This window comes from Monodelphis domestica, chromosome 1, assembly GCF_027887165.1.
Source record: "Monodelphis domestica isolate mMonDom1 chromosome 1, mMonDom1.pri, whole genome shotgun sequence".
Taxonomy (NCBI): Eukaryota; Metazoa; Chordata; class Mammalia; order Didelphimorphia; family Didelphidae; genus Monodelphis; species Monodelphis domestica.
The window spans coordinates 726687489-726704159 of NC_077227.1; the positions used below are offsets into that span (position 1 = coordinate 726687489).

A 16671-nucleotide genomic window follows, 5' to 3' on the forward strand; every position below is an offset into this window, starting at 1 on the left:
AATGCCATGGCATAATATGGCACTGGTGAGAATCTTGGGAGAAGGACTCGGTGCAGAAAGTAAACAAAGAAAGACTGGAGGTTGGGAAGGAAAGGTAGAAAGTGCTGGTGGGACAGTGATGGTGTAGGGGTGGGGGAGAAGGACCTGGCCTCAAGGCAGATAAGAGACCATTTGAATGGGCAGATCATCACTTCATCAGTCACCCTTCATCATTATTTTCATGAAGATAAGACTTGGGTGAACCCAGGAAAAAAGAGAAGGCTCTGTCAGTCCAATGGCTACCCATGCTTTTCCACTTACCAGCTGCCTGTAAAGGGCTGTGAAGGCACCATAGTATGCCACGCAGGCAGCAGCGATGAACACATTCCCCGTGATGTTGGAGATCTCACTTTCAAAGTTCTCGATGCTTTCTTCCCATCGGATTTGCTCATCTCCCAATGCAGCTGTGAGTTTCCCAGCACGGGTGAGACGGTCTTGGGTTAGTTGCATGGTCCTGGCTACAGAATTTCAAGAAAACTAGGCTGTAATTATTGATGAACATTCTAAGTTGCTCTGAACATATTATTCCTTTGTCTGTCTCTAGTGTAATCAGTATCATCAGGATCAAAGAGTGAACCAGATTCTGCCAAGTATTCTGCTAAGCACACTCACTCTCTCAAACCCTGAGGATACCATTAAGAAGTCGGGCTTTATTTTTTATATATGGTAATATATACACTAAAGCTGCACATAACCAAGGCTAAAAAATAGTGGTTCTCCTTATTGGATCCAGTACTCCCTCAACACACAGTATTTTTCTTTCCTCCAAACTCTCATTTCATTTTGTAATTTGATTTTCAAATTATTAAAAAACCAATACTGAAGTCCTGCCCTGAGGGCTCATTGTGGGGTGGAGGTGACAATTTATTGGTTTTTCTCTCCTTTGAAGGATGAAACTGTCATTAAGGCAAGTCAAGAACTTATTAGCTCATGGCAGTGAGGTGGCTCAGTGGATAGAGTACCAAGGTTGGAGATGGGAGGTCCTGGGTTCAAATATGGCTGTAGACACTTTCTAACTGTGTGACCCTGCATAAGCCATTTAACCCCTATTGCCTAGCTCTTTACCACTCTTCTGCCTTGAAAATGACACTTCTTCATGATTCTAAGACAGTACATGAGAATTAAAAAATAAGATACTGCAGAGGTAGGATTAATTTGATATGGCATATCATTGGAGATAGGATGTTGCAGAATGGATTCCTTATTTGATGAGAAACAGACCAGATAATATTGGAGTCTTCTTCCAAGCCTAAAACTCTAAGAGTTCCTTATGGTCCCAGGCTTATCTTCTACTATTCCTAAACTTACAAATTCCACTCCATCCAGATTGGTTTTCTCAATTTTTCAAACATGCCATACTTATTCCAACCTCAGTGCTTTTATTCATAAGGTTCTCTTCTTCTTAAATATCCTCTTTGCTATATCCCTTTAGTGCCCAAATCATGCCCATCTTCCAAGGCTAATTAAGCTCAGGGTTAGTTTTTCATTTTATTTTTTAAGAGTGTTTGGTTTTTATGACTTCTCCCCGAATCCCACCCTCATAGGACCCACCTTCTTCCAAATCTTTATAATAGAGAGCCATCCTTATCACGGTGAATACGAAAAAAGAAAAAGAAAAAAGTCAGGGCTATATCTGCTATGTAGTCTTCTCTGACCACCTCAGCACTTAACATTGGGAGCTGTCCATCCTCTATGATTTTATGTATATTATATGTATTATGTGTATAATGTAAGCTCTAGACGATTTATTATTTGTAATACAACAATGCTCCCTTTGGGACTTGTTCATGTGAATAGTATATGATTATTGGGTTTTTTTTGACCCTTACTTTCTGTCTTAGTAACAACTCTAAGATAGAAGGGCAATGGCTAGACAAACGGGGTTAAGTGACTTTCCCAGGGTCACACAGCTAGGAAGTGTCTGAGATCAGATTTGAACACAGATCCTCCCTTCTCCAGGTCTGGCTCTCTATCCACTGTGCCACTTAGCTGCCTTGAGCTGTGTATTGCTATCTACCTTTCCTGTGTATATAAAATCTGTACCACCAGTTCACTTACACATGAACTTGTTCAAACTACTGTTATTAAAATATCAGCAATTTTGTAATAACTAGAGTTCTCTATAAAGGGAATGGAACAAGATTAATAGAAATGATTCTTACATCTAATTATAAAATTTGACATCTGATTGGCTAAAGGCTTTTTTTTTATTCCTAAAGAGAATGAAGAAGGGTTAATCTTTTAAGGACTGTGCTAAGTGTGGGGGTACAGACAGTAATGTCAAGGACTCCATATTCAAATAGAGGGAGATAACACAAAGAAGAGAGTTAAAATAATGACCATTGGCCAAACAGATATTTCCCACTCACCAAGATTCTCTTTTTCGTTGATGCTTCTCTCATATTGATCTTGTAAAGCTTCAATCTGCTCTTCTACTTGTCTTAACTTTTTTTGTTTGTCTTTTAACATATTCAAAGTAGCATCAAGCTCAGCCTGATAAAACAAGATAAATGGGTGTTTTTTAAACCCTTATTTTCCATCTTAGACTCAATACTGTGTATTGGTTCCAAGACAGAAGAGCAGTAAGGGCTAGACAATGAGGGTTAAGTGACTTGCCCAGGGTCACACAGCTAGGAAGTATTAAGGTCAGATTTGAACTCAAGTCTTGCTGACTTCAGCCTGGCCCTTTATCCGTCTAACCACTTAGGTTCCCTCAAAGTATTTTAATAGCTGAGTTTCAGTGTAATTGTTTTCTGATGCAGTCTTCTGTAGTTTTTTTTTTATTTTACACATTTAGAAACATTATCCTGAGGAGTCTAAAGGCTTCACCAGATTGACTGCCAAAGGAGCCCATGACACAGAAGTTAGAAATCCTTGGCTTAGAGGGACTGTGATTAATGCCAAGCAGTAAACACTATTTTATAAACTCGTTTCCTAAATAAAGCATTAAAAACCCCCAAAAGATTGGATCTCCCTCTCTTGCTGAGGCTAATAGTACAAGAGCCAGTCATGGTCTGAAGTCTAGTGATTTGCACTTGCTCCAGTTTCTGACTTCTGGCTCAGCTCTCTTTGGGGAACTTATTTTTTGTAAAGGTATTTTATTTTACCAATTACATATAATAACAAATTTCTACATAAACTTTCCAAAGTGATGTGATCCATAATGTCTCCCTCCTTTCTTCCCTCCCCACTCCCAGGGCTGGCAAGCAATTTGATCTGGGTTACAGATATATTATCAAGCAAAACATATTTCTATATTGTTCATTTTTTATAAGAGAAAAGTCATAGAAAACCAAAACCCCCAAATAAAAACCCAAATACACTAAAGTGAAAAATCATATGCTTTGATCTGCACTCTGACTCCAAAGTTCTTTGTCTGGGGGTGGACAACATCCTTTGTCACATAAGCCCCTCAGAATGTCCCAGATCATTGTATTGCTGAGAGTAGCTAAGTCTATCGCAAATGATCATCCCACAATATTGCTGCTACTGTGGACAGTGTTCTCTCGGTTTTGCTTATTTCACTCTGCATCAGTTCATGCAGGTCTTTCCAGCTTTTTTCTGACATCATCTTGCTTAATCATTCCTGATAGCACAATAGTATTCCATTACTATCATGTACCACAATTTGTTCAGCCATTCCCCAATGGATGGACACCCCTTTAGTTTCCAAATCTTTGCCACCACAAAAAAAATATTTTGTACAAGTTGGGTGGACCCCTATTCTTAACTCATCCTACTCAAGCTGTACTCAGGATGGTCACCTAATTGACTTCTCCTTTTATTGCTACTTAGAATTCCTGAACTCAAAAGATTCACTAGCCACAGTATTTTAATGCCTGGAGAAATAAAACTTTCCCCTGGCTTGCTTTTTAGTTCAGTGAAAATCAGCTCCCCATTATTTAATGATGGACCTGACAGGCCATTCCCAAGAGTCTCTCATTCTATCTGAGTTGAAGAGAATGTGTTAAGCCCACAGATGTAGCCTCCAAAGGACAAGGGACCACTGCTTTCTTATTAATAAAAACACTGGAAAGTGGAATAGTTACTGTACCTGAGCAGCATAGAGTTTTTGTCTTTTGGGTTCAACTTCTTTGATGACTCGAGAATATAAATCCATGGCTCTTACCCACATACACATGGATTTACATGCCCTGGATACTTTCTCTACTTTTTCAGGCAAAAAATCGGGATTGTTGATATATTTTTGGAGCTTTGCCAATATGGCTGGCTTTATATTTTCCTTGTCATAGTCTAAAAGTCTTCTGAGGAAATTAGAATCCCCAAGAAGTTGTTTTGCTGTGGGCCAGTCAGGTCTGTAAGACACATTAAACAATAAAGGCATATAAAACTTCGATTGGAACAGTCAGATTAGGGACTACACCTGTGGTTTCTGTCAATAAGGGAACAAGCATTAATTAAACACTTTGTATATGCCAGGCTCTGTGCTTCATTGGTTTAGGGTACTCCCAAGTAAATCAATTCCCTCCACCAAGGATAGTTGGGAACTTCTCTGCATACCTTGTCTTAGATGGTTGACTAGAGTATTGGGGTTAAAATCAAATAGAAATGGGGGTCACTAAACCATATATAAAGATCCCAATGGGTTGTATATTGACTTAGAAAACCACATCTTAGCAATTGTTGTTTAGGTTTTTTTTATTCATGTCTTGACTCTTCATGACTCCATTTGGGATTTTCTTGGCAAAAATATTAGAGTGGTTTGCCATTTTTCTAGATAATTTTATAGATGAGAAAACTGAGGCCAATAGCATTAAATAACTTGTCTAGGTCTTACAGGTAGCAAATAATCTGAGGTCAGATTTGAATTCAAGAAGATGAATCTTCCTGATTCCAAAACCCAGTGCTCCAAAACCCACTGTGCCACCTAGTTGCCTATCTTAATAATTTTTACATTCCATTATATTTTTTCTGTTTTGTTAAATTTTTCTTAAAATTTGTTTTCTTAAAACAAATGAACTTGATGGCTGTCATAGTTCATTTTGTATTTTTGGTGAAGCTAGTCTAGTGGATAAGAATCCTAGAAGCTAAAATCAGGAAGATCTTAAATTCAAATTCTGATTTGGATACTTACTAGCTAGGTGACCAAATCATTTCACCTCTGTCTGCCTCAATTTCCGCATCTGTAAAAGGTGGGCCTGGACTCAATGGTCTCCAAAGATCCTTCAAGCTTGAAATGTGTGATTTCATGATCTTGTGGTCCTGAACTGTCCCTGGAAGTCATGCAGTCTACAGAGGAGGTCTAGGGGGTCATGCTTCTCAAACTTGGGTTCCATATACATTCTCTCTAAAAAGGTCCCCAGCGGAGACACCTTTTCCTTTTTAAAACTTGTCCTCAATGTCCAAATTCCTATTAAGGTCCAGTTTTCTGATATCTCTGTTTCTAAGTTCATGCCAGAACTGGGATAACAGATATATGTGTGGACCAATAGATGTTTCAAACTTTTCCCTGGCTAAGTTTAGTCTGGTTCCCTGTTCTTTCAAGGATAAATTCTTCATTTATATGCTCTTCCTTCCAGGGAAGTTTTCTTGAACCCCAAAGAAAATCCTCACATCAAAATAATTTATTAGAAGCCAATATCTTGATGAATAAAGGTAGAGCCATGGTACTTCAGCAGTTAATCATATTTCAGGAAAAGTTAACCAAATAATCACTATGATAAAAAAAATAAAGTTTGAAGATGAGAGAGAATAATCACATTAAAGATATTGTCTAATATGCTGTAGGACAATAAGAAAATAGATATATAACTAGAAAGAACCTTAGAGGCCAGTGAGTAGAATCTCCTCATTTTACAGACAAAGAACCTGAGGCACAGAGAGATTAAGTGACTCTCACAGTAATCTGTTTCGAGATTGGAACCCAAGTACTCCTGACTCCAAGTCCGATGCCCTATCTGCTTTACCACCTTGCCTTTCCCATTACATAATTTTGAATTGCTCACTTGGCATTCAGGAGGATAGAAATGGCTTCCATGACAGTCATGACCATATCTGGTGGCTTGGTGAAAACTCTGATTTCAGATATATCTGCTTTATCTAGAGAGTCGAGGGCTTTGTTGGCAGCATCCAGGGCTGGGAGGGCTTCATCAAGATCTCGTTGAGCATCATCAGCTATTGCTTGGGTCTCTTCGGCTTTCACCTTTGCCATTGCTTCATCTTCTTGAACAATACAACGGACCTGGCCATCAGAATTCATCAAAAATGTTAGCCTCATCATTTAAAGCATTTCGAAGACTTACAAATCACAATGGGATCTCTTCTTGTTCTTTGGTTTTAGGGGGAAATAAGCTAACTGGCTCCCACCCATCCTCTTTTTGCCAAGCAGGCTGACAAACTAATGTAGTAGTTATGGAAATCAACTCTTCTGCAAAGGAACAATGATGGTAAGCATATATGTAAGACTGAACTCATAAACTTCCAATCAAAATGCAGTGCTCTCATGCCATTTTATTCTGGCATATTTCCTCAAGACTTAATGACAAAACTGTACCAATTCATTTTAAAATATGCATATTTACAAATGTGAAAAATACCCAAATAACCTTATTAAATGTAATTGGATTACCTTCTAACTATATATAAACTATCTTGAGCCATGTTGAATTATATATGAATTAATTACTGTGGATAAATACTATCAATTAATTCTGGGTACCTGATCTGCTTTTTCCTGGTCCACTGACAACTTTGCCATCAAAGCTTCAACATCCCTTGATTTTTCTTTAAGAACTGGCTCTAAAGCTGAAAGATCTAATTTCATTTTATCGACAAGCACGTTTGTCTCTAATAGCTTTGTTAAGCCATTCTTCACTCTATCTCGAGCCTAGATAAGAATTGGAAACATGTTATAAGTATTATTTCTTTGCATCATTTTGGTATATGTATCCATATCCATATCCAAGAGGGTACACTTTCCCCCTTCATTATCATGGGTGAGAGAAATGTTTAAAAATTCTTGGCCCACAAAAGCGCCAAACAAGATCCATCACAACCAATTCTAATTGAAGGATTAGGCAATTATCAGAGCTACTACAGGTCATCTGCTGTATCCTATAACATTTATTTTTGTTTTTTAATTTTATCTATTAATTACATGTAAAATGTTTTTTAATCCATTAAAATTTTTTTTAGTTCTAAATATTCTCTTTCCCTTCTCCTCACCCTCCCTTTAAAAGGTAAGCTTATGGTAGATTATACATGTGCAGACATACATTTCCATATTAGCCATGTTGTGAAAGAAAATAGACAAAAAAGCAAGAAAAATGAAGAAAATGTTTTAAAAATATACTTCAATCTGCATTACCCTCCATTAGTTCTTTTTCTGGAGGTAGCTAGTATTTTTCCTCATAAGTCCTTTGGAATTATCTTGGATCATTATATGCTGAGAATAGCCAAGTCATTCACAGTTGATCTTCATATAATGTTGCTATTACTGTGTATAATGTATTCCTGGTTCTGCTGGCTTCAGTTTGTATCAATTAATATAATTCTTCCCAGGCTTTTCTGAAATCATCCTGCTCATCATTACTTGTAGCAGCTCAGTATTCTATCAGAATCACATACCACAACTTGTTCAGGCATTCCCCAATTGGAGATCCCCTCATTTTCTAATTCATTGGCACCACAAAAAAGAACCACTATAAAATTTTGTGCATATAAATCCTTTTTTTAATTTCTTTGGGAAAAAGACTTAGTATTGGCATTGCTGGGTCAAAGGGTATACATGGTTTGAAAACTTTTGGGACATAGGTCCAAATGGCTCTCCAGAATGGCTGGATCAGTTCACAACTCTGTGAAGCTTATTAGTGTCCCAATTTTCCCATATTCCTTCAAATATTTGTCATTTCCCTTTTCTATCATATTAGTCAATGTGATAGATGTCAGGTGATTCTAATTTGTATTGCTCTAATCAAAAGTGATTTAGATTGGGGGAGGGGGGCTTAGGAGATTCAGAGTTAGGCTTAGAAATGGGAGGTCTTGGGTTCATATTTGGCCTTAGACACTTCCTAGCAATATGATCCTGGGCGAGTCACTTAACCCCCATTGTCTAGCCCTTACTGCTCTCCTGCCTTGGAACCATACACAGTATTGATTCTAAGATGGAAGGTAGGGTTTTTAAAAAGAGAGTGATGTAGAGCCTTTTTCATGTGACTATGGATAGTTTTGATTTCTTTTTCTGAAAATTGCTTGTTCATATCTTTTGACCATTTATTGACTGAGGATTGGTTTATTTTCTTATAAATGTGACTCCATTCCCTACATATTTGATAAACAAGGCTGGATGTGAACTCAGGCTTTTCTGCCCCCAGGATGCACCCTACTTACTGCAGCACCAAGCTGCCATTTTGAAAAACCCCAAATCAGTTGTATTTTACTCCTTTTTTGGCTTCACTTCTGACTCTCTGGACTTCAACACCATTTGAGTACCTTCTCTATCCACTTTTAAGTCCCATTTCCCTAGTCTTCTCTAATTAAAACATGAGCTCCTTGAGGACAGGAACTGTCTTCCTTTTTTATTGTATTCATATCTGTAATTTTAGGACTCTCTAGTATATTCAATTCAGTCATTTTTCAGTCCAACTCTTTGTGGCTCCATTTATTATTATTATTTTTTGCAGAGATCCTGGAGTGGTTTACCATTTCTTTCTCCAGCACATTTGACAGATGAGGAAACTGAGGCAAATAGCATCAAAAGACTTGCCTAGGGTCATGCAGCTTAAGTGTCTGAGGTCAGATTTGAACTCAGGAAGATGTCTTCATGACTCCAAGTCCAGCACTCTGTCCACTGTACCCCCTATCTGCACACTGAGCACACATTAAGTATTTAATAAATGTTTGTTGACTTGATTACAGGATTGAGCCCTTTTAAGTTGCTTTAATCAATAATGAAAAGCTCTCACTTAACCCAGTTGAACTTACTGAAACCAACTGCTTCCTTTTTTCACTCAACATTAAGAGGTAAAGGTTAATTAATTCCAAATAGGAAGTAGGTGTGGTATAATATCGCCGTCTCAGCTCTGAATAGTATCGCTCAGCCATATTTGTCACACTCATGTGAATATCCACACACATCAATGAAAGCTTCTCTTTTACTTCTTGGCTTCCAAGGTCAATATTTAAGAAAAATGTTTTTGATACAGAAAGAAGGGCTTCCCTGGGCCACTGTAAAGAAGAAAAGAAGGGTTTCACAAATCTATTCACAAAGAAAGAACATTGTTTATTTGGATACAAAATGGTTCAGCAAGAAAATAATTCAATTCTTTAGATTTCTAGGCAATAAGGATGGACATAAAGTACCAGAATGGCAGCCTTGCACCCATGTCCTACCTGAGCCCTGAGGCCATCATCCCAGAGATGCTTTAGTTTTGACAAATGGTACCTATTTTTACACTTTTAATTTTGCTAAAATGTCTTGTTGTCTCTAAAATTTGGAGATTGTCTTTTCAGGGAGTCCATGGCTTTATAACATTTTTCAGCTTCTCTGTCACTATCTTTCCAAATTTCTTAAAAAAATTAAATGTAAGGATTTCATTAAATTTAAGAATTTGAAATTTTATTCTTATGCCTTCCCTTCATTCTTTTATGAAGATTTTCAACCAACCAAAAGGGGTTCTCATTTTCTGGTGTTTCATATGTCTTGTTGAATTATTATTTCTTTTTTTCCCCTCAGGAATTTTCTTACCCTCTTTTCTCCCACAGTTCTTTGCCATTGAAATAGGAGCCCTTTTATTTATTTATCCTTTTTTTTTCTTTTGGCTTTCCCATGGAGAGTTTTACTTACTTTTGCTATTTTTTTTTACTTTATTTGAGGAAGATTTGCAGGCTTTAGATCTTGCTTCTCATCATGAGAAGTGTTCCTTTGTGGTGTTGGTTTTTTCTAGATCAGGACTGTGTGAATCTGGTCGGTACCAAGGACAGAGGGAGTGAAATCCGAAAACCTGACCTGGTGAATGGCATGTTCTACATGATTAAATGAGAATCAAGCCACGTGCAATATGTCTAGGTATTTCTCTTAAGGCAAACCATATTCTCCAGAATATTCCATGGGGAATTTTACTAACCTGCACAAACCAGTCGATCGTGCAACAGTTCACAAGGGATGGAAACATCCGACATCGGGCTCGGAAAGCCTCCCCAACGGGGCTCATGCACAGCACGATATGTAGCTTCTGGCGAACTCGACTGATAAAAAACTGGAAAACCTGATTTAAAAAAAGAATAACACATTGTTCTTTTCCAATCAGAATTGCTCATTTTGATCCATCAAGGAAAGGAGTAAATGGTCCGTATGCCCAGGGGCTGCAAGCTATTAACCATCCCAGTATTATAATAGGAAAAGAGATTCTTTTGGAAGGGAAAGAAGCAAAATATATGAAGCATGAGTTCACCTTTATTTCTTGTAGTTTGCATCTATTTTTTCTTTTTAAAATTCTTACTTTCTAAAATTCTTAACAACTCTGAGACTTTTAAAAGGGTAAGTGCTAAGCAAATAGGGATTAAGTGACTTCTGAGGTCATATTTGAACCCAGAACCTCCAGACTCCAAGCTTGGTGCTCTTTCCATTATGCCACCTAGCTGCTACCTCTATACATTCTTTCCTAAGTTCATTGACAACTTTGTAAGGTAAGGATTTCAGGTCTCAGTACCTTCATTTTACACTTATTTGCTAATGAGTATCACAGGCAAAATTGGAACCCAAAGTTTCTCCTGATTCCAGGTCCAGGGATCTTGGGCCATACATTTATTAACCACTAACTTTATTCTCTTTTCTCTAAGTTACTTGCTGGGTGTGTAAGAAAAAACCCCAAACCAAACCAAAATGTTCTCTGCCTTCGAGGAGGAGTACTTTCTTCTTGTTTTAATTTTCTTTCTTTTACCAATTACATGGAATAACACATTTCCACATAAGTTTCCCAAAGTTATATGATCTTATTTGTCTCTCTCTTTCCTTCCCTCCCCCTTTACAGAGTTGGCAAACAATTCAATCTGGGTTATGTATGTATTATCACACAAACGTGTTTCCATGTTGTTTATTTTTGTAAGTGAATAATCTTATAAAACTAAAACCCCCAAACAAAAACCCAAATAAACAACTGAAAAATCATATGCTTTCATCTGCATTCCTACTCCAATATTTTTTTTCTCTGGAGGTGGATAGCATTCTTTGTCCTAAGTCTCTCAGGATTGTCCAGGATCACTGTATTACTGATAGTTGCTCAGTCTGTCACAGTGGATCATTCCACAATATTGCTGTTAACTATGTACAATGTTCTCCTGGTTCTGCTTATTTCACTCTGCATCAGTTCATGGAGGTCTTTCCAGATCTTTTTAGTCACCCAGTTCAGCATTCCTTACAGAATCCTTACAGTATTTCATCACCATCATATTGTTCAGTCATTCCCCAATTGATGGACATCCCTTCAATTTCCATTTTTTTTTGCCACCACATAAAGAGCTGCTATAAATATTTTTGTACAAGTAGATCCTTTCACCCTTTTATTTTTATCTCATTGGAATATAGTGGTGGAAATCCTGGATCAAAGGGTTTGCACAATTTTATAGCCCTTTGGGCATAGTGTCAAATTGCCCTCCAGAATGGTTAGATCATTTCACAACTCCACCAGCAATGCGTTAGTGTCCCAATTCTGCCAAATCCAAAAAGGGGTATTTTCTAATGAGGATATAATATACAAATAAGGGAATATGAGATCATTTGAGGAGGAGGAAGAGAGCAAAGGGAGGCTTTACAGGGAACAAAGAAAATATAGGAAATGGATATGAAACTGGGAAAATGTACCTTTAAAATGGTATAATGAGAGCAGCTAGGTGCCTCAGTAGATTGAGAGCCACACCTAGAGATGGAAGATCTTGGGTTCAAATTTGGCTTCAGATACTTTCTGGCTCTATGACCTTGAGCAATCCAAAAAGGGGTATTTTCTAATGAGGATATAATATACAAATAAGGGAATATGAGATCATTTGAGGAGGAGGAAGAGAGCAAAGGGAGGCTTTACAGGGAACACTCCCACAACCTAGCCCTTACTGCTCTTTGCTTTGGAACCAATACACAGTATTGATTCTAAGGCAGAAGGTGAGGGTTTTTAAAAAAAGAATAAATTGAATCCCTCCTCAATAGGATGGCTCATTGACAATTCAAAGGCAGCTCTCCTATCCTGCAACATTATGTTCTCTTCTCCAGACTATATATGTCCAGCATCTGCCTTTTAAAAGTCTTTTCACCTGCCTTTCTCCTTGCTGTTTAATCTTTTGTTCTCCAGGGTAATTTGAACAATAAGTCTGAGAGTGTTTTGGCTGCCTCAAACAAAGTATTTGGGGATTTCACAGACAATATATAAAAAGAATCAGATTTGTGCATAACTTCACATTTACTATCTTATAAATTATTTGGAAGGCTTCTACTAATTAGACAGCAAAGGCAGCTTCAGGTATTTTGCTAGCACAAATGAAGCAAGACTTCATCAAGAGAGGAATAGAATTGAGAATGAGGTGGGCAATACTCCCCATGAATGCTGTCCAGGTTAAAACACATCAGAAGTGAAGGATAATTAATAAGGGATAGAGGAAAATGCACAGATTGTCTTTAAAAGGAAAGGAGAATTTAGACACAAACCCTGGGAGAATATTCTAGAAGGAGAGGAGGATCTTGGGAGTTAGTTACTAGGTTTAATAGTCTCTTCTGATCTAACTTTCCTTTGAGCTGGTAAGGAGGAGCTTTGAGCTGGCATCCCCTGGGAAAAAGAATAATCTTGTGGAAAGATTAGGAATTCCTGAGTTGGAGAACTGCCTTGGAGGAGACCTGCCTTTCCCTGAAGTACAGAGATCAACCTGTCAGAAACAGCTTGGTTAAGGTAAACCCAAGGGTTTTGTCACCTGGGACTTTGGGTTTAACTAGAAAGCCAACCCCAGGCTTTGGGTAAGGACTCAGTACCTCTGTGAGTCCTGCATCCTCAGCCTTTTAGAGACAATCTGTAGTTTTTATAGGTAGACAGATAGCTTTTTGGGGTCTAGATAATATCAGGGAGTGAATAAGAAGGGATTGAGAAGACAAGAAGAGTGAACCCCATGAGAGGGAGAGTAGGTTGGTTGGAGAAGGAGTTATAGTGGTGTAGATTTAGGGCTTTTTCTACCATTTTCTACCCTCAATAAACTTGTTTTTTTAATAATTGAAAGGGTTGTGTTTCACTGGATGTGGGAGGTTCCTAGTTGGGGTTTTTTCCCATTTCCAAACTGTCTAGGTCTTTTCTTTAAACTATCTCCTTTTGGAGGTAGTTTTCTCTTTCAGAATTATTGTATCTGTCACGAAGTCACATTTTGGGAAAGATCTGGGAAATAAAAGTGTCTGAAAGAGAGCAATCATGAAGTTGTTATTTGGAGATTAGCTGAAGAAAATCTGAATATTTCAGTCTAGCTGATATAACAAGTAGGAGAGGAAGGAAACAAGCATTTATTAAGCACCTACTGCTATGAATCAATATAGGTAAAGTTCCTTGCAAATCTGACACAGCTATATAAAACTTAGTCATCATTATCATCATCGTAAACTTTATCATCACTATCATCATCATCGTCGTCGTCGTCTTTCCTACCTCATCTCTGTTGCCCTCTGGAATTCCTGCTTCTTTTGCCTTTGGCCTCGTGGCTGCCATAACAAACTCCAACTCATCTTTTTCAAATAGATTTGGCACTTCCCCCGAGTTCAGAATATTGTTAATATCTTCCAGGAACTCCTCCACTACAATCTAGGAAATAGAATAGTTGAGAATCGTTAGATTAATATAGAACTTTGCATCCCTGAGCACAGGCTATTGCCTTATTATTGCACATTCCCTTATAACCTATATACTACTGTGGAAAAAGCAAACAAAAACCAAGACATAATACCTACCCTTGGGGAGCTTCCAGTCCAGTAGTAGAACTGATACAAATAGACCTCTGTAACTATGATACAAAATAAAATGTGCTACCAATAATAGCTCATACTTTCCTAGTGTAGGGTCCGAGAAAATCCCCCAAGAATGGAGACACGGAGACAATGCAAATAAGCAAAGGATCACCTTTTATTTCTAATGTGCTAGGGCTGCTCCAAGGAAGGAACCGCGCCCGGTTCAGCTAGGGGCACACCTTATATAGCATAGGAGGCTCGTATGAAATCTGAATAACAGGATATTTTGGCTTGGCAGTTGCGGCTAGCTGAGGGGTTCACAATTCAGGGAGTGTCTGCTTAGCTGCTGGCTGGAATGGTTATGCTGACTTGGGCAAGAGTTTACCCTTGATCCCCTAGAGGGAGATCGTTTTGACCTCCTTCATTCCCCACTTCTTTTTATGAAACATGAGGAATCATCCTCATGGAGATGGCCTCATCATAAGGGGCTGGGCAAGTTGCAAGGGGTTGGTAATGCTGCCTGAGGACCATGAGCTGAACTTGAATTAATGTGATCCTTGACAAAGGCTACTCAGTGATTAACTAGTCTTGTATGATTAGCATCACAAGGATGTAAGGGAGCAAAGGAATTTCCCTGACAATAGTCTGCCCGAGTTTCTGGGGGTACAATGCCCATGATACTAGCACAGTGGTTTTATCAAACAATTTTCCTCATAATGAGGCTAGTATTATTACCCCTACTTTATAGCTGGGGAAACTGAGGCTCAGAGAAACTCAGATAGCTTGTGTATTGTCACACAGCTAGTCATTGTCAGAGCAGAAATTCAATGTCCCAAGTCTTCTGACTCCTAGGTTCACTGGTCTTTCCACTAGCAAAGTATTATGAGAGAGCTGTGGAGATATTATGAGAGATTTCCTGACTGGAGGAATCAATTGGTGGCATAAGCTGGACCTTGAAGGATAGGTAGGAATCAAATCAAGAGTTAGAGATGGAGATTCAGAGGGTCAGAGTGGCAGAGAAGATATTCTAGGCACTGAAAATGGTGTAGACAACGATGCAAAGGTGGGGACATTCATGGGACAACAAATGGTTCTAGTTTCAGGAACAAAGAGTTGGGGGCTTGGGCAGGGGTAGGGGCAGACATAGAGAGCTAGGAGTTGTAGGGTAATACCCAATTGTGTAAGGTTTTGAATGCCAGAGTAAGGAGAGGAGAAGGCAATGGAAAATTGATCAGAGTTGTGTTTGAGGAAGATTATTATGTTAACTGAAATTTCTCTTGTGTGACTATCATTTAAGCTATTTTAACCCACCTGGGTGTCCGTGAAAAGGAAAACCATGTCTCTGTCATCCACACCGGCCATCTTATAAAGCTTCCTTAGATCATCATGAAAACTGTCATAATTATAGCCTCGACTGAGCTCAATCTGAAAACACTTATAGCCACAGATGTGAGAGGCAAGCCTGGTCAGAGACTGTTTTCCTGTCCCACCTACTCCGACGAGCAGAGCATTTCCCCTCTCCTGGCGAATCATCCGAGCAATCCTGCATAAAGAGGAGCATGTACAATTATTCTCGCTTTTAGGGCTACAAAATGATGGCTTCTGAGGCTTGATATCACCAGAGTAAATTCTGCTAAAGCAATGGAGTTCATTGTTTAGGGTCTTTGCGGAATGTCTGAAAACCTGCCTGGTCTGATCACTCATTTTAGCCATGAATCCATCATGGAGTTTCCCAAGTTTCATTAGCAGGAAAATGGTACCAGCAGTCAGACCTTCTGATTCATGGTCTAGTGCTTTTCCTATTTCTTTTTCCTCCTTCAGATCTAGTTCCTTATACTGGGTTTCCTTGTTTTTCTTGATCTATCCTTTCTGGATAGGTACCCTCATGCCCTTCTCATTTCTGCCAGCTCATTTTACAGTTGAGGAAACTGAGGCAAACAAGGTTAAGTAACTTGTTCAGAATAACATATTTAGTAAATGTCTGATGTTGGATTTAAACTTAGAAGGAAATGACAAACCATTGCAGTAACTTTGTAAGAGAACCCCAAACACGACTGCAGTTACTGAACATCAACAACAACAAACTTCTTGATTCCAGGCTGGGCACTCTAGCCACTGTGCTACCTAGCTGCCCAAGTGCCAAACCCAATGCCTTTTTTTTAGTACTCAGGTTCCTTGACTTCTATATAGCAGTTGACACCAGTGACTCCTACTTCTTTCTAAATATGCTCTCCCTGACTGGCTTCAAAAACAATGGCCTTCCTGATTCTCTTCTCTTTTGTCTTTTGTTTCGTCTTTCTTTCCATGGAGTCTCCTCTTTTTAAGCCCCAAAAGTTGATTTTCCCCAAAATTCAGTCCTATTCTTCTTTTCTACATTTCCCCAACTTCCAACTCTATCCAGATAACTCCCAAACCTGTATTTTCAGGCCTGACAGTTGCCCAAATTGACTTTCCATCTCCCCACTCCCTTCTATAAAATGAGCCTGGACCTGAGTGGAATATGAGAAAGATATCTCGTCAGTTCACATTTAGGAAAATACATGGTCCTTTTCATGATCCCCAAATCCTTCCTGTCATGAAATTTCATTATTTTTTAGCATCAATATTCTTAAAATTTTTAAAAATAATTTTTATTGATGTCCTTGGTCATTTTTAACATCACTAATATTTTCCCCCAATTACTAGAATATTCTTCTTTCTCCTCT

At 38.5% G+C, this 16671-nt stretch overlaps 1 protein-coding gene across 2 annotated transcripts in view; it reads right to left on the reverse strand.

Moving 5' to 3' along the window:
* DNAH6 (dynein axonemal heavy chain 6) overlaps positions 1 to 16671 on the reverse strand; it is a 224010-nt gene that overhangs the window by 91609 nt on the left and 115730 nt on the right. For both annotated transcript variants that reach the window (XM_001380022.5, XM_016428162.2), the window contains exons 46-54: positions 15278 to 15509; positions 13671 to 13823; positions 10125 to 10265; positions 8983 to 9225; positions 6719 to 6886; positions 6006 to 6241; positions 4094 to 4355; positions 2409 to 2532; positions 301 to 497 (exon numbers count right to left, since the gene is read on the reverse strand). In XM_001380022.5, coding sequence (XP_001380059.3) covers positions 301 to 497; positions 2409 to 2532; positions 4094 to 4355; positions 6006 to 6241; positions 6719 to 6886; positions 8983 to 9225; positions 10125 to 10265; positions 13671 to 13823; positions 15278 to 15509 — 1756 coding nt within the window. The remainder of the gene's footprint in view (positions 1 to 300; positions 498 to 2408; positions 2533 to 4093; positions 4356 to 6005; positions 6242 to 6718; positions 6887 to 8982; positions 9226 to 10124; positions 10266 to 13670; positions 13824 to 15277; positions 15510 to 16671) is intronic.